At 48.5% G+C, this 23,381-nt stretch overlaps 1 protein-coding gene across 4 annotated transcripts in view; it reads right to left on the bottom strand.

The window, feature by feature from the left end:
* Positions 1 to 2,451: 2,451 nt before the first annotated feature.
* The window catches only part of Tktl1 (transketolase like 1), a 24,165-nt gene continuing 3,235 nt past the window's right edge, over positions 2,452 to 23,381 (bottom strand). For 2 of the 4 annotated variants that reach the window (XM_010628041.2, XM_010628042.3), the window contains 13 exons: positions 20,083 to 20,203; positions 17,185 to 17,282; positions 15,737 to 15,928; positions 15,533 to 15,663; positions 14,054 to 14,247; positions 12,779 to 12,943; positions 9,135 to 9,291; positions 6,915 to 7,045; positions 5,355 to 5,438; positions 4,291 to 4,533; positions 3,310 to 3,406; positions 2,992 to 3,111; positions 2,452 to 2,752 (listed from right to left, as the gene is read on the bottom strand). In XM_010628041.2, coding sequence (XP_010626343.1) covers positions 2,574 to 2,752; positions 2,992 to 3,111; positions 3,310 to 3,406; positions 4,291 to 4,533; positions 5,355 to 5,438; positions 6,915 to 7,045; positions 9,135 to 9,291; positions 12,779 to 12,943; positions 14,054 to 14,247; positions 15,533 to 15,663; positions 15,737 to 15,928; positions 17,185 to 17,282; positions 20,083 to 20,203 — 1,912 coding nt within the window. In that variant the 3' untranslated portion in view covers positions 2,452 to 2,573. Of the gene's footprint in view, positions 2,753 to 2,991; positions 3,112 to 3,309; positions 3,407 to 4,290; positions 4,534 to 5,354; positions 5,439 to 6,914; positions 7,046 to 9,134; positions 9,292 to 12,778; positions 12,944 to 14,053; positions 14,248 to 15,532; positions 15,664 to 15,736; positions 15,929 to 17,184; positions 17,283 to 20,082; positions 20,204 to 22,578; positions 22,602 to 23,381 lie in introns of those variants that run through there. The other 2 variants (XM_033760375.1, XM_010628043.3) reach the window with 2 other exon arrangements.

The following is a 23,381-nucleotide window of genomic DNA, read 5'->3' as shown; positions in this document are numbered from 1 at the left end:
GGGTGGTGGGACCCGAGTCATCTGTCGCCTGTAAGGGACCCTGCGCAGCCTGGGCCTGTGGAGTGCCGGTTCCTGCTGTCCTTGGCTGTCAGTGTCGTTCTGGTGGTGGCTGCAGTGTATGTGGTGCTTGGGGGCGACTGAGACCTGAACCCTGGAACTGGGACATGTGGGTGGTCTGTGTGGGGGCTGAGATTGGAGTGGCCCGTCCCCCTCAGTGTCCCCTGACAGCGGGGGTGGCCTGGCTTCCTGGGGTGGGAAGTGTTGTCTTTGTTGCCTTGTCTCCTGTCACTTCTCCACGGTGGGTCTGTCAAGGGGTTGCTCATTACCCTCCAGACTCCACAGGTACTCCTTTTAGTCACCAGACACCAAACTCGAGGCTCAATGTCACCAGGCACAGGGGACAGGGACACAGAGAGGAGGGCCCTTCTTTGCCACTTGCTGTGCTATTTGGCATGTTCCTTGGTTCTTGTCTGTCATTTCAAGTTGCCTGAATGCCAATGTCAAAGGTTTTATTTGGGCAGAGCCTGAATGGGAGAGCCCCGCTGTGAGGTGCGTATGTGCGTGTGCGCCCGCACATGCTGAGACACCCCTCTTTTCCTAGCTGTGGGACTGTGATAGAAATTTGGTGTAAATGTCCAACTGAGGAATGGATAAAGACGTGCTTTATTTGTATAGAGGTTTTTTTTTTTTTTTTTTTTCAGTACCGGGGTTGAACTCAGGACCCTTTGTTTTTGAGGCAGGCACGGCACAGCAGCAGAGTTACATCCCTGTCTGAAAGATGTTGTTTATTATACAATGGAATAACTCCTCTCCCATAATGGAGCTGCTTCAGACAATTCTAGCTAAATGGACGTACCTTGAGAACATAGTCTGATGTCAAGTCAGATGTACATGTTTAAATACCACACTGTTCCTCTGATGTGAGAAACAAAGTGGAAATAATGACTAAAATGTGTAACAGATATTGGGAAATGTGAAGAAAATGTTCAAGTTGGTAGGGGAACTAGGGAGCGGGTGGGGGAAGGGAAGGAAAAGAGAAGAAAAAAGTGAAAATCCAAGGGAAAAAATGGGAACAGGGGTGGGAATTTAGCTCAGTGTCACTACACCTGCCTCGCAAGTGCAAGGTCCTGAGTTTGATCTCAGGTGCAACAAAGGAAACAAAGCTTTTGTTCATAGAGAGGGGAAGGGTATGTGGGGGAGACGCGGGCTGCACCATGTAGGGGTTGCCAATTTCCAACATTGTTAGCATTTGTATGCCCGAAGTGCACCAATACATTTTGCTATTTAAAAAATAAATGTTAAAAAGAAAAAAGCTCAGGGCTGTCTTTCCTTGCTGTCTCTCAGCCTCTTGCCAGTCACCACTGAACCTGTATCTTCTTGTGTCCCACTAAGTTTTTTCACTGAGGCCACCCCCTTCATTGCTGTTTATGCCCCGATTAGGGGCAGCACCCTGAGACACAGCCCACAGATACCTGGGAGGCCAGAAGGGACCCCTGTTCACCAGGTTGCGGCCCTTGGTATTTGCATGAAGCTGATTGGTTGTGGGTGTGTGAATGGTAGTAGAATCCCCAGTGATGTGGCACAGGCCATCAGGCCCATGGTCACGGGACCGGGGGGCAGCTGCGAAGGGTAGTAGGCAGACAGCCTCAATGGGGTCATCTCGGTGGCATAAATCCCAACTACAGCCCCGAGAGTGTCTCCAACACCCAGGGCCAGCGTCCCTCTCACAGGGGACAGGCAAGATAAAAGCTTGAGCTGTGCTTCCCAGCCAACAGGAGAGGAGAGACGGTGGAAAGGGCAGGCAGCCTGCATGGCTGAGGAAGGAAAGGTCCCTGGTGCAGCTGCTTCCGGTGTGTGGTGGCCCAATGCCACCATCACCCTCAGCCACCCACCGACCTGGCGCTCCTGCACACCTCCTCCAAATGGTGACAGACTACTGCAGCACGCGGCTCTGTCCACATGCAAACCTGGCCTAGTCAGCGTTCAGCACAGCATCATTCACAACAGAGCCAGCCCTGATGTCCACCAAGTGACAAACAGATGACTACAATGCCGCTGACCTGCCATGGACTACATGGCCAGAAAGAATGCAATTCTGTCGGCTATGGGGATGAAGCTTGTATACTGTGCTAGGTAAAAGCACCCAGAAGAGCATGCCATGTGGCCTCATCCTTAGAGTGTAGCCCCAGCAGGGCATCTAATCTAACGGGTCAGAGTGGCCAGGGGCTGGGGTAAAGTGGGCTGTGGGCACAGGCCCCGAGTTGTGCTTGTTTGATGCACGTTCTAGCATCACGCTCTATCAACTTACCTTGATGAAATCCTCACAAGATCTCACTGAGAAAGGCTGCAAAGTGGGGAGAGCAGTGGGGTGCATCACACACCCCTGAGGACGGGGCTTTCATGGGGACCCTCAACCCACTTTTCCCTGGTCTCACAAAACTCACTGCCAGGTGTTGCTGCATGAAGTTTATTTGTCATTGAGAACTTGGAGCCTAACAGTTGTGACTAAAGGGGAGGTGCTAACTGGGGTGTCTGAGAATAGTAGAACTGAGGTTGGCCGCCACACAGGCATGTTACTGGGCCAGCATGTGCTTCACAGCCTCCGAGATTTGTCTGGAGCTGATGCCAAACATGCTGAGCATCTCACTGGGATGCCCGCAGCGAGGGGCGACCATGACAGGCGCCGCCAGCTGGTGCACCACGATGTCGGGCTCAGAGGAGACAGCTGCGCACACAGCTTCCCCCAGGCCACCTGGGGAAGGAAGCAAGGGACATCAGGATGCAGATGGACGCATGACAGGAGACACTGGGGGCCGCTCCGAGCGGATGCTGGGCCCCAGGGGTCTGGACTCAAGAGTCTCTGAGCCACCAGTGTGGACCTAAAACCACTGGACCAGCACAGGAGCTGTTGTGGGGACTTCCTGCCACACCCACTCAGCCTCCTGTTTCTTGTCACCCGCCCACTCCCCACCAGGCTCCTGACGCCCGCACCTTCCATGTAGTGATCCTCCACGGTGATGATCCGGCCACCAGTGGCCTTCGCGTTGCAGATGATGGTGGCAGCATCCAGGGGCTTGATGGTGAACAGGTCGATGATGCGGATGGAGATGTCTGCAGAGGAGCAATACCGAGCGGGCCGATACAAATTCAGAGGAGGGAATGTACAGGCACGGCAACAGGGGACCGCGCTTGCCTGGCCCACCCTGCACCACCGGATGAGAAAGACACATGGGCCGGAAATGCAGAGACCACTCTAGGGAACAGGGCTCTGGCTCCCGGGGTTTCACTCTCCACACACAACCCACTGACCTTGTCGGCAGAGCTCGTCGGCGGCCATTAAGGCTTCATGCACAGTCACCCCAGCTCCAATCACGGTGACTTTGTCCTTGTCACTGTAGCGGATGACCTGATGCAGGAGTGACAGAACAGAATTCTGTGATTCCATCTCCATCCACAGCTGTTTAAGAGCATTCTGGTTTTATGGGGGGGTACCAGGAATTGAACTCAGAACCCTGGGCTTACCAGGCAGGTGTGGTGCCACTGAGCTACATCCCCCACCGCGTGGTTCCATTTCAAAGGGGAGGGAGCTCTGCTACATGCTACTCCCCAACGCCAGGAATTCCATTCCTCAGAGTCCACTCATTAAAAGGCAGCTAAGATACTTCTAAAAGTCAGGACACTCCTTCCATTAGGCCTCATTTTATATTTGTTTTATACACTCATCTACCTCTCCTCATGATGTACAGTGCAAAATTATCAAGTTCTTATATAAGACAAGATGAACCTATAGTCAGCTGTGATGGCACACGCCTGTAATTCCAGCATGTGGGAGGCCGAGGCAGGAGGATCACGTTGAGTTCGAGGCCAGCCTCAACTGCACTGAGACCTGGCCCTACCCCTCCAAAAAATGACAACCCTCTAAAGGTCCAGCATTCACAGAGCCTGGCTTCCAGGGCCCAATGCCACAAAACCTGTGTGTGTATATGTGCACACATGCGTGCACTGACAGACACATCTATGTCTCCTTTCAAACTGAGTCCTTTACAATTACCATGCCATATATATGTTGCACACACCCTTCAACTACATTCTTTACCAATCGAAATTTTATTTCTTCTTTCAGGACCAAAATTTTTAGGAAAAAAAGCTGGGCATGGTGGTACGCACCTGTAATTCCAGCCGGGGAAAACTAAAAAATAAAAAGGGCTGGGGATGTAGCTCAGTGTAAGGCCCTGGGTTCAAGCCTAAGTATTGCAAAAAAACCCAAAGAGATGAGAAAGCTGTGCAAACCATGCAACTGTGAGACAGATGGTCCCCTCCGAGGTGCAGCTTTGGGTTTAGGCAGGGGCACAGAGCACACAGAACCTGGACTTCACACGGAGGGGAGCACTCCACCACTCCCTTCAGCAATGTTGCCATCAGCAGCCACTCGCAGCCCAGGCACAGCTGTCCTGAATACAGAGCTTTGACTCTGCAGCAGCCCGGCCCTTCAGGAGCAAGGTGGACGTTACCTGCGGATCCTTCACGAGTGCACTGCAGTAAGCATGTCACACAGTTAAGAGGAGTACCAAAGGCACGTGAAACTGCACGGAAGATACCCTAAAAGCAGGGCACAAATCTTGCACATCAAGGTAAAGGCAGGAGGAAAACCTGACCGACTGTCGGCGGCTGGCTGTCACGGTGGTAAGCAGCATCAACAACCTTTTCCATGCACTTCTCAGGCTGCCCTGTGTACAGCTGCACAGGGAGACACAGGAAGAGAGGACAGGGAGGCCAGGATCTTGGTCTTGGTGCTCAGGGCTGGGTGACAGCCTTTCCAGCAGGTGTACAGGTGAGGCTACACCCTTACGGGCAAAGGAGGCCTCCATGGGCACAATGTACCTGGCCTCAGGTCTGCGAAGTCTCGATCCAGTGAATCTGTTCTTCACTTGGACTATTATTTTATTAGCTTGAGGTAGGGACCAATCTCAGCCAAGATGTATCAGGGCTGCTTTCACATTATTATTACAGTAAGAGCTCAAAAAGGCCGGGCACAGTGGTCCACACCTGTAACCCTAGCTAGGAGGAGCAAGCTTAAGGCAGGAGGGTCGCACATTAGAGGCCGGCCAGCCTACAACTTAGTGAAACCCTGTCTCAAAAGAAATAGTTCTGAAAGAGGCTCCATTTGGAAAGGAGAAAAGTGCAGATCAAACTGAAATTATTGGACTATCCCTTCCTGAGGAAAAGCAGCCAAAGGTCACAATTGATTTTCTTTAAAGCAAGAGCAAAGAGGATGATGTGTCAACTGTAGGGGTGCCTGCCCTGAGATTTAAAACAAATGACACCAGCCAGCAATGGCGCACTGTGGCCCCTACCTTGGCCTGTCCGATCTTAAAGATTTCTTGTGGGCCGTAAAGAACTTCAGTTTCCTGTTGGCTGGTCCGAATGTAGCATAATCCCTAGGGCAGAAATGCACATCAGGACCAGAATTTAGAAAAAAGCAGAGTGTGAACTTCCAACTAATAAAGCACCAGCACATGGGGTGAGGAAGCCTGTGTACTAAGAGCAAAGCCTAGCAGGCTACACAGGCAGAAGCCCAAGCAGGAACCAGGCAGTTGCCCGTGGTGAACCAGCTTCCCACACTGTTAGCAGTGTCTCCACAAAGCATCAGTGCAGGGAAGGGGCGCCGACCCACATGGACGATAATGTCCAAAATGTGACACGCGTGGCATGCTTTCTCCTCAGAAACTGACCACTCACCCACTGGGATGTGAAAGGACCCATTTGCAATCACTACCAACTTGCACGTGCACAGATTTACCAACAGCTAATGTAAGCAACACAAATATGCAAATGATGCATTAGAAACTGAAGTGTCAATCAAAAAAGTGCCACTGCCACTGCCACATGAGGAAGCGGCTGGAAAATGCACCCCTGCTAAGCGTCACAGCCACGTCCCAGTGAGGATACGTGCCACTATCTCCGCCAAGGTTCCAACGGGATGCCCACTGGCTCCATTTCCCTGTCAGTGCCTTTTCCCAGTCCTCCACACCCTAAGATGCGACCTCTACTCTGATGTCTATCACAGCCTTGTGCTGCCTCTCGCGACCCTTCTAGGCATGGATGACGGGTGTAACAGTAGGGCCAGGTGCGCAGTGGTGGAGTGCTTGCCTAGCACAGCAAGGCACTGGAATCAGACCTAGGACTAAGCAGCAAGCACAGACAGTGCACTATGGGAGGGACCGGTCCACAGGCCCCCTCATCCCCAGAGGATCTGGGGAGCCGCGGTTTGTGTGGAGCACTCCCAGTCACTCACTCTCGCACCTTTGGGATTTAGGAGGTGTGGCTCAGTGAGGTGGCTTTCCTACCCTTGGCTTCAGTAATTATGGTGCCATTTTCTTTTTGAGAGATAGGACCTCACTACGTTGCAACTCCCGGGCTCAAGCAGTGCACCCACTGCAGCTAGCCTCCCGAGCAGCGGGGCAGGGGTGTGTCTAAGTTCACAGGGCCCATGGTGGGCGCAGAGGTGGCAGCCCCCCCACCCCCGTGTGCCCCGTCTCACCCCGAGCTCTGACTGAGGAGCCCAGGCCTAGCTTGGTGTCCTTGTGCACCATTTGTCTCTCACAATGCCAATGTGTCGTTTATGCACACAATCACCTGTGCTGCAATCCTAGCACTCTGGGAAGCTGAGGCAGGAAGACCACAAGTTTGAGACCTCCCTAGGCAACTTAGTGAGACTCTGCCTCAAAAAGGGAGGGGGATGAAGCTTGATCCCTTGTAGCAGAAAACAAAAACAAATCCAATAATCCTATCACTAGTTTTCTATAATGAATGTTACTTTGATGCTAGAAACAGTGGGGGGGGGATCCGATAGCCCCAAACTTGTAGCCGAGCTGAGATGCATTCTGTGTCTGAGCCATTGTCACCACACATACCTTGGCATTGGCGGCCAGAAAAACAGCATACTCTGTGGACACGGCATCACTGGGGTAGAAAATGGTGCAGTTGGGGAGCGCACGGAACATGGCCAGGTCCTCCAGGGCCATCTGGGTGGGGCCGTCTTCACCTGCAACAGCCACAGGCCAATCCAAAGGTGAGCTTGGCCCTAGAACCTCCACCCCACCCTGGCTTCTGGGGAAGTTCAAGGATTGCTGGGCTAGGGATTCAGATCAGTAGTTCCAGCACCTCATAAGCACAAGGACCCAAGTTCAATCCCTGGTACCAAAAACAAAAACAAACAAACAAACAAACAAAAAAGCCAAGTGTTGTTGCCCCAGGGTACCATGAAGTGTGCTGTGGCACAGCCCTAGAAAAGGTCCTCTGTGATGTCAGAGAAGCTTGTGTTTACTTGATTGTCCTGCATCTATGTCCCGGGAGTGCAGAAATACCCAGGGTCATACCTTTGCAATCCAGGAACTCTGTCCAAGTGGACTTCACATTGACTTCTGCCTCATCTGCCCCTCTTGTCCTTTTTACAGGAGGGTCCCTTCAGGCTCTGTCCCCACTTCTCTGCTCCTCTACCTTGCTCTCTCAAGACACTGCTTTCCTTATTTTGGGGGTACTGGGTATGGAACCCAGGGGTGCTCTACCATTGAGCTGCATACCTAGCCCTTTGTTTTTTTCACTATAAATTTTAATGTGATATAAAATGTTAGGGACATATATTAGAAAACAAAATATAGCGATCAAATTCCATTTTATAAATATTTTTGTGGAGCAAAGAGATTTCCCTCATATCTGCCTTTGTATTGTGTTTTGCCTTCTGAGAACCACACTAACAACAAATTATATAAAGAATATGTGTAGAGCTTCTTAAAATGATTCCTAGCCCCTCCCTTTCCTTTGGTCCGGGGATCAAACTTGGGCCCTTGTGCTTGCGAGGCAGGCGGCGGAACCACTGAGCTAAATTCCCGGTTCATCACCCTTTATTTTTAATCTTGAGACAGGATCTAGCTAAGTTGCCCAGGATGGCCTTTAACTTTTTAAATTTTATTTTATTTTTTGATACCGGGGATCGAACTCAGGTCCTTGTGCTTGCAAGGCAGGCTAAATCCCCAGCCCGGATGGCCTTTAACTTGCAACCCTCCTGCCCCAGCCTCCAGAGTAGCTGGCTGGGGTCACAGGCACATGTCACAGTTCCCACTGAGACACTGGGCATTTTCAGGTTGAAGTATCTCTTTCCCAGCTGCCCTTCACACAGTTTTGGGACACCTGAAGGGTTGCTGCTTTGACTAAGTGTCCCTTGATGTGAGTTGAAACACATTTCCAGCCATAGCACTATGAAGGAGGGAGTACAGTGCACAGCTGGGGGGACTGTCACCGTACACACTGTCTCAGCTCCACCTACAGCCCACCGCTCCCCATGGCTGATATCCAGGATCCTTGCCCGCTTGCCTGTCAGCCCTGAAATGTGGCTGTGCCTCCGTTGCCCTGGCCCTCTGACCTGCCCTGGCTCCCTGCGCCTTCTGTATCACCTATCTGGCTGTTGACTCCAGCCCTACCTAGAACCCTGTCACCCAATACCATGTAGCAGGCATCCCCAGCATTCTAGCAGCAAGTGCCAGCCACCAAGCAAGAACATCATTCTGAGGTGACCCGTCCCAAACAAGCACGCCTGCTGACTCACTTTTCCAGAGGACCCCCCACTCCCAGTGAGCTGCCCACGACTTGCTTGGCACACAGCTTTGAACCCTCCATCTGCTAGCTGAACTTCCTCCTCCTCCATACTCCCTCTGGTCTATTCTTGTGTCTTCCTTTGTCCTCCCAGCCCTTCCTAGCATGTCACTGCTCCTGGGGCCATGTGTCCCCCCATCCTGCTTCCCTGCATCATCTTCCTCTGGGGGTCCCACAGTGTCCCTCCCTTCCCTCTGCCTGGGCCGCTAATCCCAGTCAGACTGCCACCTCGTAGAAGGTGGAAATGGATGCTGGGGCTCAGGACAACAGTCTCCCAATGATTTGAGAGGCCACTTTTACACAACTCAAGAGCTGCCAAGAGTGCCCAGAGCATCTCAAGCACTTCAAACAGGACATGGCTCTCTATAGACATTCCAAGCAGTCCCACTTGAGAGGGGACCCTGAGAGCTGTTAACACATGAACCCTCCCCCTGCAACAGATGGGACATTAGCTCCCGAGATGACACACTCCCAACTCATACCCACGGATACTCCACAGTGGGAGCCAATGAGGCAGATGTTGATCCCACAGATGGCACCTACACGGATCTGGTCATACGCCCGGCTCAAATAGGCGGCAAAGGTGCTGGCAAAAGCAACGGTTCGGCCACGCATGGCGCAGCCCAGTGCCACGCTCACCTGCAACACAAAGAACACAAGTCAGAACCTCTTGGTCTCTGCTCCTTGCCCCTAGTGGCCATGGCACAGCCCCATAATGACCCCTACATTTTGCTTACACCCAAGTGCTCTGCAGTCTTAAGACTTTCTCGATCTGCTCCTAGGGCCTTGCGTACCTTCCTCTCCACCATGGTTGCCCTCACTGTGCACTTCCTGGGGCATGAGTGTCTCCTGTTGCCCTACTTTGCCCCTACCCTACCTGGGCCTGCCATGTCACTTCCGTCCTCTTGAGTCACTGATGAGGTCACCAATTGTGCAATGGCTCCCCACTTACTCAGTCTCCCCTTCTCTTGAATCACCCTGTTTCCACTCACATATACACAGGTGCTCCTAACACTCTCCTATCGAACCCTGCCCTCCCTCTGGAGACTGCCCCACATCTCTGTTCTCCTGCAAGTGACTTCTCAAAACATCACCAGTCCCTGCCCTTCTATCTCTGAGCCTATTCCATCTGTGCTGCTATCTGTGCCTCAATATAGGAGTGTCCCCTGCCCTGGGGTTTCAATCTCACTGGGTCTCTCAGGAGCACCCAGCACAAGTCACCCTCTTTTCTCAAGGCACACCTTGTGGCCTTCTGGATTTGCTGCAAGGTGGCCTGTGCCACGGGCAGCTGGATACTGTGTCTGGGAAGCCATACCTGGCCCCAAACTGCTTTGACCTTCATATGGCCTCTACTTTTTTCTATCACCATTTCTTATCTTCTCGGTGGTCACTAAAACCCAAAAGGCTCCTATGGACATGACTTCCCTCCCCTGGAGCTCCAGAGCAGCCTTTAAACTAGAATGCAAACACCTGTGAGAGTAAACAAGGCCTTTCCAAGGGGCATTCAAAGCAATCAGGTCCCACATTCACCCCTCAAGAGAAGGGCCTGTGGCTGCCTCACCCACCATCCTGGCCTGGCCCACTTTCATCTCCCAGTGGGTGCTCGTCTAGAATGCAAACTTCTAGTTGGAACTAAGGCCCACAACAGGAAATGATTATGCAGTACTAGGCACGCAAAGAACTAAGATGATCAGGTAATAAATCCTTTCCCAAGCCAGGTGGTTTCCAATTCTTTTAGCAAAAGTCAAAGAAAAGGTAGTAGATCTAATGACACTAAATAATCTTTTTTTTTTTTTTTTTTTTTTTTTTTTTGCAGAACCAGGGATCTAACTTAGGACCTTGCACTTGCCAGGCAGGTGCAGTGCCACTGAACTACACCTCTGGCCTGATATAAATAATTTTTATAAATCACTTTTTCTGTTGACACAAAGTCTCTGCTGGTTGGCCAGGCTGGCCTTGAAATCACAATCCTCCGATCTCTGTCTTCCAAATAGCTGGGACTACAGGCATGTGTCACTAAGGCACAATCTGGCTACAAGCAACTTTGAATGAAAGATCGTGTGATTTTTAGTTTGTAATGAGGAAAGAATTCAAGGAATTAAATGGCATTCTTGTAACAAAACTTCCATTCCCATCTACTTATTCATGTACGATTTCTTAGTATTTCTATCATTGAAATGAAAAATAAATAGAATCTGTTCTCAATCTTACCTCATTAAAGTAGCGAGTATATTTATCTACTGATGTATATAAACTAATAATAACCATAGCTTAATCGCAAGGAAAAATTCTAATGTTCAGAGGTCCATGGTTTTAAAATAGCAACTTTTATGCATATTTTTATTGCAGAGGAGAACAGAACAATCAATAAAAACCTTTCGTACATATTGGGGAAATGGAATACAAATAACAGTTCAAGTAGAAAAAGGGAAAAGTGACAAAGGAAAAGTGTCTCACAGTAACTTTTGGATGACTTATTAATTCAAACTATCGAACATTTTAATAACTGGGCAATGACATCTTTTCCAACTACTCCAATTTGTGAATAAAAATTCAGATGGTATATTCATAAGTGAAATAAACTGGACACACATGTTTAAATGCCACATTGTTTCTCTGATATGAGAAACCAAAAGTGGAAATAAGGACTGAGATGCATAATGGATGTTGGGAAGTGGGAAAGGGAATGAGGAGGAGGGAGGGAGAAATGAAGGGACAAGGAAAAAAGTGAAAATAGAAGGAAAAAATGGAAACAAAGCTTTTGCGCACAGGGAGGAGAGGGGGCTTGGGGGGAATGGGATAAAATAAAATTTATTAACAACAACAACAACAGCAAATCCAGATGGTAGACTGGGCATGGTGGTGTGGGCCTGCTGTCCCAGCTACTCGAGTTCAAACTGGGCAACACAGTGAGATTGCGCCTCACTAAAAAACTGAGATGTTAACTATGAAATCTGACAGAGGGATAGGATATGCAGCTTAGAAAAGGACACTTGGGTTTGAGAGCAAATATAAAGACACCACTCTCTGGCTCATAGCTCCTGATGGTGCCCAGAGTCCATTCATCCCCAGGCTTGTTCAGGCCACAACACTGGCCCCTGGTGTTTAGTGGCCGATACCTGGCCCCTGGCGCTTCAGGGAGACACAAAACTTTCTGTGCAACCCATTCCCTGCCTCTGAGCTAAGTGCTGCAGGGTTCAGGCAGGGCCAGTTCTGCTCAAAGCCCTCCTGTGGATTGCCAGCAAACTGCAGAGGAGCTGGGATGCTGTGACTTTTCCCTGAAAATGCTGTTTTCACCACCTGGCCACATTCCTTCCCTCCACTCCTTAAGCACCAGGCTCCCCAGGCCTCCACTGGGAGTACCATCATCCATGTCTAATTATGAGTGAGTCCCTGGGGGCTTAGGCTGGACATCCCTTTCCTGACAAGCTGTCCGTGGCTCACCCCTAGCTTTTCCTGCGGCCACCCCTATCTCACCACCACCTGCTGGCCTCTCTGGTACCAATTCTTCCTAGTGCCAGCATGCACAGCACATGGCTGCTGGCTGGAGGACTAGTGAGGTAGGGGAAAGCTTTCTGACAAGTAGGCCCATCCTTCAAGTTACAGGCTGAATTTTCTTTCTTTTTGCCCCAAAATAGCTAATGAAGACAGCTTACCGAGATCCAGAGATGCTCTATCACTGAGCTACAACCCCAGTCCCTTTTTATTTTTTGAGACAAGGGTCTTGCTAAGTTGGTCAGGCCAGCCTTTAAAACTTGCAATTCTAAGTATCAAGGACTACTGGTATGTACCACACCGTGCTTGGCTTTTAACTATATGCATTCTTGAGGATCCACTTAGTTTAACAGATGCCTGACTGTATCAGGCCCCGTGCCACAGTGGTGAGGGAGAAACCTCGTTCCGGGTGGTTGTAGGACTGCCTAGCTCTTGCTCTAGAGTCTGCTGTTCCCTGGGCCATCCCAAGCCCCTGCGGCCGGCACACTTGGAAACCATCTCCCTGTGTCTGGCTCCTTGCCTGTTTGCCTGGCGGCTTTTTGGAGGAACAGCTGCCACACAGGTGGGCTTCTGGGTCCAGTGGACCCTGATGGTCACTGAGAAGACATGAGAGGATCCCATAGACACTCACCATGTTTTGTTCAGCAACGAAGCACTCAATGAATCGCTCAGGATGTTCCTTCTTAAATATATTGGAGAAGGTGAAGCTCTTGGTGTCACTATCCAGCACGACAACTCTATCATTCGCGTAGCCCAGCTTAGCCAGAGCCATGCCGCATGCTTTGCGAGTAGCCATCTAGAAGGGTCAAGTGGCAAAGTTTCTTTGAATGTACTCAGAAGAATGATATGTTATCCATCTTGAAGAAATTAAAATTTACCATTGACAAATAATCTTCCTTAACACTATAAACATGGATTGTGAGCCAATTGTAAAAACACAAGGCTTATGATCGATTTCTCAAAATTCCATCTCACACATGGGTAATATGGTACTCATCTTTTTCTCAAATGACGTGTTTTTTCAGTTCACATACTCCTAAGCCCCACTTCCCAAGCAGGAAAACACTCTACAACTCAACATATTTCAGACATTAGCAATTCTCGTTGTAGTTTTCAAGGAACTTTGCTATACTCATTGATCTATTGTCTAAAATTCACGGACAGCATTTTATTTGAAACACTTGCCTCAACTAAATTTGCTCTCTTTGTCCCATCCAGGTAGCTTACTATTCTTTTTTCTTTACACCCCCAGGCCTTTTTGAGACAAAGTATGACTAACTTTCCCAGGCTGGACCCAAACTTGCCATCTTCCTGCCTCAGCTTCCTGAGCAGCTGGAATTAACACCATGTGCCATCACACCCACCAATGTAATTCTTTTCAAAAGGACTGGTTTTTGTACTTCCCTGTGTAATCCAGACAGGAAATTAAAAATAAATCAGCCAACCCAGGCTATCTTTCTTAAGAGTAGACACAAAATAGTGGCAGTTTTGTGAATAGTGGACCACCAGGGCACCATAAAGCAAAATCAGGAAGCAAGAAGCAGCCACATAGCACAAGGTGTTAACAAATACCAATTATCAATGAGAAAATTCAGAGGTGGCACAGGCCTGTAATCTCAGCATCAGGGAGGCTGAGGCAGAAGAACTGTGAGTCTGAGGTCAGCAAGATTTTGTCTCCCCCGCCCCCAAATATCAAACCTAAGTGTGAGAGCAAAGAACAATCCAAGACAGTAAGAGAAGGTAAATCCATTTTTACTGCTAAATGCTAAGTAAATGTCACACTGTCTAATAACTGGTTTATTCAGAGATCAGGAAAAATAAAGAATCCTGTGTATTTAGGAAGCCAATCACAGCATAAAGTATGTTGCTGTGCATAAATTAGTCAATCACCCATGCTTTTGCCTACCATGTCACCAACTTCGTAAGCAGGAAGAGTGGTCATTTTTATATTCTCGATGTTGACTTGAGGCGAGTCCTCAATGGGGTGTTTTGGTGTAAGACTTCTGTTAGTCTGTATCTGGCTCCCAATTAATGTGATAATTGCATCTGCTTGCCCTTGTGGCATTGGCTTTCCATGCCAACTTTCTGCATCCTCAGCGCCTGAAACAAAATGCAAAAAGCCGTCCATTCCAACCTTTTAATGGATGCCTATTAGGTTCTCTAAAACATTCTGATGCAAAAGGTACTGGTCTGGGGCTCACAGGAGTTAAGAAGCTGGCACAGAGGGCAGTCACAGAGAGCAGCCTGGACAACAGCCTAGTAGCTTCTCAGGAGGTCACTGGCCAATGTGTTGGTGACAAGAGAACAGAATGAGAGAGAGAAGGCTGTACAGACAGGCAGCAGAGACATGTAAACAGGGCTCATGAGTATGATGATAAGTTAAGAGTTTTATTCAGAGCAAAAGGGATGATCAAAGGGCTTAGGGTGGGAAAGTGGATGAGATGTCTTATAGAGATCACTGCAGTAGCAGTGTGGATGGAGACAGGCTCAGAAGGAAGTCAGTGCAGTTTAGGAGAGGTAACAGGCTTGGTAACAGTCATGGCAGTACAGATGAGGAGAAGGGGACACATCTGACATACACTTAAAGAAGTTGGATGTGTGGGGGTGGCAGGCATATAAGGGAGAGGCAGAGGCAAGAACATCGATGGTTCTCTTAGAACACATGGGTTAAGTTGTTTTATCGAACTGGGACTGGAGATAGAGATAAGACCATATATTAGGGAGGAGTTGTAGAACATTTATTTTGAAATATCTATATTATATTAAAAACCCAGGAGCCAGCTGAGGCAGGAGAATGGCCATGATTCTCAGGCCAGCCTTGGGTCCATAATGAGTGCAAGGCCAACCTGCATTACACAGTGAGACTGTGTCTCAAAAAACTAAACCAAACCAATCCAGTAATCATACCTTTTGCAACTATTTAAACTTGAGGTGAACAACCTGAGATACAGCCTTGGAAGTGCAGGAAGTTAAGTCTTATAATACCTCCTCCTTCGCAGCCCCAAAGACAATGTTTTATTGCTATTCCAGATGGCACCAGCCTAAGGCAAGCAGTGTGTACATACACTCTCATTCCAGGCCTGCTGACACCTGGACAGGAGGCTCCTGTTGACCACCTAACTGATGTCTATGCCTCTAGCCACTCCCCCACACCGCCAGGAAGTCACTGTTCTCTTCTTGCCTGAGGTGTGGACTTCCCCTCCCACCCTAAGTAAACACTATCCAGGGAGAGGGGCAGGAGAGAGGAGCCCTTGCCTGTCAGGAGGGCCACCACTCACTGAGGACACCATCTGGCTGGCTAGCCAAATCTGAAGGCTGCCTTTGAAGCTCAGCCATGCTGAGTGGTGCCCTGGATACACCTGGATGGTGAGAAGGAAATACTTACTATTCGGCATGCCCCGGCCTTTGAAGGTCTTGGCCACCACAGCAGTGGGCTTGCCCTTTACATGAGCTGCCTGCCAGAACACATGGCACAGTGCCTCCACGTCACGACCGTCCACCACATAAGTGTTCCACCTGCCAACAAGGAGGCTGAGTTAGCTGGGAAAGGGGCAGAGCAGGGAGGAGGTAAAGCAAGAGAGAAGCTTACCCGAAGGCTTTGCAGCGCTTCTGATAGATCTCGATATAGTGCTCCAGGGGGAAGCTGCTACCGTGCCCCAGGCGGTTCACATCAAAGATGGCCACGAGGTTATCCAGACTGTAGTAGGATGCAAAGGCCAGTGCCTCCCACACGGAGCCTTCTGAGGCCTCACCTTCTCCCAAGAGGCAGAACACCCGGTAGCTGTGCCAAGCCAAGAAAGGGTGAGGAGCCACATGAATAAATGCATCTCAGGGAGAAACCAACAGGTGGACTGGAGACGCTGCTGCAGTTTAGCAGGTCCCTGACACTACTTTCCCCATTAGCTCTGCCTAAGCTACTGAGGAAACAAGGATGCTTTGCAAGTTCAGACTCTCCAGGCATGGTGAGACATTCCCCTAGTACCAGCTATGTGGGAGGATGAGGCAGTGGGATCTCAAGGTTGAGCCCAGCCAGGACCTCAGGAGATGGGTTTTCCTCTCAGCTAGTTTTCCCCTCCCAGATTTAGCTTCTCCAGATGAGCAAGTGAAGAAGCAAGATAAGAATGGGCAGAAAGTAGCTTCGTGGCACATGTATTGCCTTGATTTTCTGTTTTAAAACACTACTACCTTCTATTTCTGGTCTCTATTTACAATAATCATAACCATCCAACATTCTGCCTCAGATGCATATGTTCTGTTTTAAACAGTCAACTCTACAGCAGAAACAACACAAATAGCTATATCAGTAAAACGTACCCTAGACCTCACTACCATGCTGTCAGTCTAAGAAAGAATTAGGTAAGAACTGAGAGAGCCACAGACACGTTGTTTCTACAGACCTATGGAAAAGGGAACAGGATGGCCGACCAAGGATGCAGGAAACACAAGAACTCCCAGCGAGCTCACCACACCTGGCATGGGGACTCACCCTTCAGGGCTCTCCCCACCCCGAGGAGCTAGATGGTGCTCCTCTGAGACCCTTGGAGGGAGGAGCTTCCTGTCCTAGGGAAACTGAACTGAGGGGCTCTAGACTCAGGGCACTGCACACAGCAGAGGGTAGTAGGGACACATGGGACAAGACTAGGAAGGTCAACATGGTCTTGATGCTGCACCAGTAGCTGTTGAGCACAAGGCCCGAAAGAAACACTGATCTGCTTTCAGAAAGGGGAAATTATCCAGAAAAAATCCTTTTTTTCTTAACATTTTGGAGCCCCCATGAATGCATCCCCTCTCCAGCCATGCTTACCAGACAGCATGAGCAGAAAGTGGTCCCCTAGAGAAGCCTCACATTCTAATACATCAGGGCCAACAAGGCAGCTACCACTTGAGAGCCCAACCAGAGAGGTGGGAAGAGTTTCTGTAAACCTGCTTTCTCTACTGTTTCATGCTTGGTGAATGAACTTCCCAAACCACTCTTGTCCCTGCAAAATGAGTGAGCTGCAGAGCCAGAGAGCGGGGTGAAGCAATGCAGCACCTTACCTGGCCCGGTCGAAGTACTTGCCAGTGTATGCCATTCCACAACAGACCCCCAGGCCTTGCCCCAGCCATCCGGTGGCCACATCAACAAACGACAGTCTCTGCAAGACAGAAGGGATTCAATGACCCAAACTGGGTGCAGGCTGGCCCTGCGGCCCCTTGCACCCCACATGTCCCTCAAGTCCCAGGTCAATGTCCTAAGCAGACCCTAGGTCAAGTCTGAGGCCCATTCTAGGCTGAAAACTGGGGTGACCAAGATGAAGAAGCCACTATTACCCATTCTCCCAGGAGCTTTGGAAACACAGAGGAGCAAGCCTAAGTGCAAAGGAACAAACATAAAGCTTTCTAAAGGACTCTTTCCAGCAGGCCCAAACCAGATGGGTTAAGCAGAAACCAAAAACCCTCAAGTCTGTGGATTCTCCACTTTGTAAAGTTCAGGTCAACTGAGCTTGACACTGTACAAGGATCAGCTTCTGTCACTTCCCTGTTCCCCTCTGCTAACGTCCAGCTTGCATGCTCCATGTTACTGCAGTCCCACGAGAACTGCAGCCCATGCTGACGGCTGCTGCTCTGATGAGAGATGCCAACTATACAGTTTACTTCTATAGCCACCATCTCATGTTGGCCACCCACATCCCTAGCCTCTCAATGCAGAGGCCAATGTCCTCCGTTTTCCTCAGCTACCACCCAGGGGCCTGTTTAATCCTAAGCCATTTGCATGGCTCTGCTGTCTGCTAATGGTCTTCTCACCATCTATCCCTGGACTCCCCTTCTTACCCCCCTGAAACACTTGCCTTCTTGCTGCCCCTGAATAGCGGCCACATGCCTACATAGGGGCACAGCTCCCATTTGTTCCAGGCCATTCTTTGCAGCTACCCCCCAACAGCCTTAGACACTCGATCTATTTATTTCCAGGTTTTCTCTCCTCTGCCCCCTGCCTCTGCTCAAATATCAGATTCATGCAAGCAGTAAGTTGTGCATGCCCTTCAGCACTGGGGCAAATGAGGGGTACTTGGCCTTCTCACTGCATTCCTCTGGGCTCCCCTGGCCTGAACTGACACTCTTTCCACACCTTGGACCCCCAATACTCCCTTTTGGTCTGGCACAATGTCCCCCTTAAGTCTTTTCTGCTCACAGCCCTGGCAGCCTTCCTCTTGTGGCCCTTGCCCTTCCCTTTAACCGGTGCCAGCTCCAGCTCCAGCTCCCTCGCATGACCTGCATCCTTTGTGGCAGGATGGAGATGAGTGACCCTCTGAAGACAGACTTGGAAACTGGGTGGGGTCAGCAACATGCCTGCCCTTGGTACAGGGTGGGTGCTATGGGTAGCCAAGAAAGGACACTTCTCTCCAGATGACACTTCTCACCTTTGTACCCACACAAAGTGTGCTTCACAACCATGTTCAAATAAAGGCCTTGGGTTATAGCCCAGGCCTGAGAGAGGAATGGGAGCTTACAAGGCCCTCGGCCCCAGACATCTTCAGCACTACGACAGCTCCAAAGGAATTCAAGAAGGATAGTCACAACACAGCCAGGCCAGGCCTCAAGAGCACCACTGGGGAAGGCCACAATACTGTGCCTGCAGGGCAACCACTCATTCTGTTCCCAGGCCCTGAGGGACTGGGCTTCCTCTTCTCTCACCTTTATCTGCTGTTCCATCTGAAGAATATGACCAGAAAGCCCCTGTCCCCTGTCACTGAAAGGCCATTACTTCAATGGCTGCAGCTACGACATACTACAGACCCGCCCCCTGCCCCTACCCCGTACTGGGGTTTGAACTCAGGACCTTGCACTTGCAAGGCAGGCATGGTGCCACTGAGCTAAATCCCTGGCCAAACCTTTCTTTTTTTTTTCTTTTGATACTGGGGATCAAACTCAGGACCTTGCGCTTGCAAAGCAGGCAGCAGCACCACTGAGCTACATCCCCAGCCCACCTTTCTCCTTTTTTAAACCACAAACTAAATATCCAATTTGTATTTGAAAATGCAATTTTTCTCAATGTTTGCTATGGAAGTTCAAGTTTACAGATTAGTAAGACTAGTCTGATAAAGTCCCATACACCTTTCACCCTGATTTACCAATGGCTTCCAATATACCACCCTATCTCTATCTCCCTCTCTCACCACCCCCATGCTTTGTCAAGCCATTTGAGACACCAAGACAAGGATCACAGTTTTGACCCCTAGGTGTTTTTTTTTTTTTTTTTTGGTACTGGGAATCAAACTCGGGTCCTTGAGCTTGTGAGGCAGATGGTAGCACCACTGAGTCCCCAGCCCTCCCCTAGGTGCTTTTGATTTTATCTTTACACTTATCTGCTCAGGCATTTCTGTTTGCACATGATGGCCTACCAGTGGGCTTTACATTTTTTGTTTAGGACAGCTTACTTTCAGATAGCATCAAGCCTGCCACACAGCCTCAGACCTACTTTTTTTTTAGTGCTTTCTTTCCCATTCCCCAATGTCACGAGGTGGCTGGTACCATACATAGGCTAATGTCAAGGGAAGATCTTCAGAGAAGCAGGAGAGAACTTCACTGATAGGGATGAGATGTCCCTCTCAAAGTCACACTCCATTTCCCCCATGCTCTGCAAGTGGGGTCAACGGACATCACCGATCTCTCTCCTAAGGCAGTACAGGGGATGGGGGCAGGATGGCTCTGACAAAGGGATGTTAGTGTTAGGTGGGGTGAGGTGTAGGGTACTACCGAAGGAAAAACGGACAGCTGGCCCCAGCCATCCTCCTAAATGTCACTTGCTTCACAAGAATACCTTTTAGATCTTTAGAATGAAAAGAGAGAAGATATCAAATGGTAAGAAGGCCATTTCCAGCCCACTGCCACATTGTGGCTTTAAAGGCGGGCTTGACAAGCAAGCAGCAGAGCCCCCCAGGGCCCCAGCTGGCATACCTTGGAGAGGATGAAGCGGTCATTGTTTGGATTCTCTAGGTCCCACTGTTTGTATCTCATGGTGTAAAAGAACAGCACAGACATGATCTCGGCAGAGCTGCTGCATGATGTGGGGTGGTGGCTGAAAGACAGACACAACACAAATCATTTCTCTGAGGTCAGTGACTCCAAAAGGACACAGTACATGAGGCTATCTTTCAGCACGTGGTCTCCTGGGATCACAAGCAGTGGTCATCACCTCTCCCAGCCGAGAAGAACCTATCTGAGCATAAGGGTTACAGAGTGCAGTAACTCCACACCCTCCCATCCTGCACACAGCCCCCTTTACCACTGGGTACCTCATGTGCCCAATGCAAGTTCACCCCAGTTCACTTGAGGTGGATGCTTCCACCTGCATAGAAAGCACCATAAGCATCATTAATCAGATCCCATTCTACTACCCTAAATGAATTTCTCACAGAAAGTGAATGGGGAAAGACAGAAATTTCTTATGGTTCAGTAATTGGAGTCTTTCCTGAATCTCAAAATAACTGCTGAAAGTTTTTAATTAAATAGAACAGAAGGGAAAGGACAGGGGACAAGAATTATTCCCAGAAAATATTTTCCCATTACTTACCTGACAGAGGGTTAACATCCAGAATATACAAGAACTTAAACCATAAATCATCCAATTAAAAATGGGCAAATGATCTCAGATACTTTTCAAACAAGAAATACAAATGCACGGGACACATGTTCAGTATTAGCCACCAGGGAAATGCAGATCAAAACTACAAAAAGGATTAAGATGTAGCTCAGCAATAGACTGTTTGCTTAGGGCCTGGGTTTGAACCAAATACAATACCCTTCACAAAAGAATTAAAAGCATCATGCCACAGTGACACCTGCACATCCATGTTTATAGAAGCACAATTTCTAATAGCCAAATCTTGGAAACCACCCAAATGCCCATCAACTGACGAATGGATAAGGAAGATGTGTTTTTTTGAGACACAGTCTCACTATGTAGTGAGACTGACCTGGAACTCTGTAGCTCAAGCTGGTCTCGAATTCACAGCAATCCTCCTGCCTCAGCTTCCCAAGTGCTAGGATTACAGGCGTGTGCCACCACGCCTGGCCAAAGAAGATGTGTTTTTTTTATACAACAGAATACTACTCTGCCATAAAGGATGAGCTTCAGTCATTTATAACTAAATGAATACACCTTGAGCCCATACGCTTGAGATAAATCAAACATTTAAATAATGCATTGTTTCTCTGGTGTGAGAAACTCAAAGTGAAAGACTAAAATGTATAACAGATATTGGGAAGTGGGAATAAAATGTTCAAATGGGAATGGGAACAAGGGAGGGGGGAAGGAAGAGAAAAAAGTGAAAACAGAAGGGAAAAATGGAAACAAAGCTTTTGTACATAGGGAGGAGAGAAATGGGAAAAAGAGGCAGGATATATCATGTACAGGTGCAAATTCCCTATAATGAGTTATCATCATGTATATCTAAAACGTACCAATAAATGTTTGGTAAAAAAATTACAATGATACCCTCTCAGCCCAGTTAGAAGGGCTACTAAAACTGGGTGGGGTGGCATATGTCTATAATCTCAGCACTTGGGAGGCTGAGGCAGGAGGACTGCCCCAAATCTGAGGCTAGCCCGGGCTACCTAGAACATTCAAGGTCAACCTGAGCTACATAGTGAGACCCTACCTTAAAAAACAAACAAACACAAAACAAACCAGTATGGAAGTTTCTCAAAAACCTAGCCTGTAATGCCAGCTACTCAGGAGGCTGATGCAGGATGATCACAAGCCATAGCCCAGCCAAGGCAATTTAATGATTTAGCAAGATCCTATCTAAAAAACAAACAAACAAACAAACAAAAAACACCCAAAACAAAACAATTATCCAGCTATTCCACTTTTTAAAAAAAAATTTGTTTTGAGAGTCTTACTATGTACCTCCAGGTCATCCTTGACCTATGTAGTCCAGGCTAGACTTGAACTCATGATCTTCCTGCCTCAGCCCTCCATACCATGCCCAGCTCAGGTATCCCACTTCTAGGTATATATACTTAAAAAAAATGAAAGCATACCAAAGAGACGTCTGCTCTCCTGTTTACTGTGGCACTATTCACAATGGACAAGATGTGGAATCAGCTTAAGTGTCCATCAACAGGTAAATGAAGAATACATATGCATGACAGAATATTATTTAGCCATATAAAATCTGACTCCAGATAAAACAGTATGGTATTGGCACCAAAACATACATGTCAATCAATGGTACAGAAAAAGAAAATGTACAAACAGCCCCAGAAATATTTGGCTATCTGATCTTTGACAAAGGGGCCGAAAGCACACAGTGGAGGAAAGACTGCCTCTTTAATAAATAGTGCTGGGAAAACTGGCAATAAATCTAGACCCATATTTCTTACCATGCACTAAACTAAAATCAAACTGGATCAAAGATCTAAATGTTAGCCAGATGTGGTGGTACATACCTAAAATCCAAGCACTCTGGAGGCTGAGGCAGGAGGATTGCAGTGAGTTCAAGGCCAGCTTGGACTGCACAGTGAAACTGTCTCAAAAAAAAACCACTACCACCAACAAAAAACAACTAAATGTTAAAACAACACAAAGTAAAACTCTTGAAGACAGGCCCAGGCAAGGAGTTTCTGAATAGAACCCCAAATGCAAAAGAAGAGCAAGAATCAGCAGTTGAGATCATATCAAACTAAAAAGCTTCAGGACAAACAACCATGTGCGAACAGACAGCCTACAGATTAGGAAAACAATTTTGATACCTACACCTCAGAGGACTAATATTCAGAACACATAACTAAACTAGGGACAGGGATTTAGCTTAGTTGGCTCCATTACCTGCCTCATAAGCTCAAGGTCCCGAGTTCAGTGCCCAGTACCAAATAAATACATAAGCAAACTAAAAAAACAAAATAAAACTAACCAGACCCCCCCAATAAAAGACCCAATCAAAAAGTGGGTAACACTTTGCAGAAGCATAAATAACCAATAAATACATGAAAAATGTTCAACACCTCTGGCTATCAAAAAATGCAAATTAAAACACTGAAATTACATCTTCCTTTAGAAAGAGTGGCCATGATTTTAAGAAATCAATAGGCATGGTGGCACACGTTCGTAATTCCAAGACTGCAGAGGCTGAGGCAGGATGGCTGTGAGTTCGAGGCCATCCTGGAGTACAAAGCGAGAAACCCTGTCTCGAGGGGCAAAAACAAACAAGCAAAGCTCTGGAGCTGAGGCTGGGCGGAGGGGTGGGGTGGGG

This window comes from Fukomys damarensis, unplaced genomic scaffold (assembly GCF_012274545.1).
Source record: "Fukomys damarensis isolate Sample0158 unplaced genomic scaffold, DMR_v1.0_HiC HiC_scaffold_39, whole genome shotgun sequence".
In the NCBI taxonomy this organism is placed as follows: Eukaryota; Metazoa; Chordata; class Mammalia; order Rodentia; family Bathyergidae; genus Fukomys; species Fukomys damarensis.
Note: the sequence above shows the minus strand (reverse complement) of the source record. Positions and strands in the feature narration are given on the sequence as shown.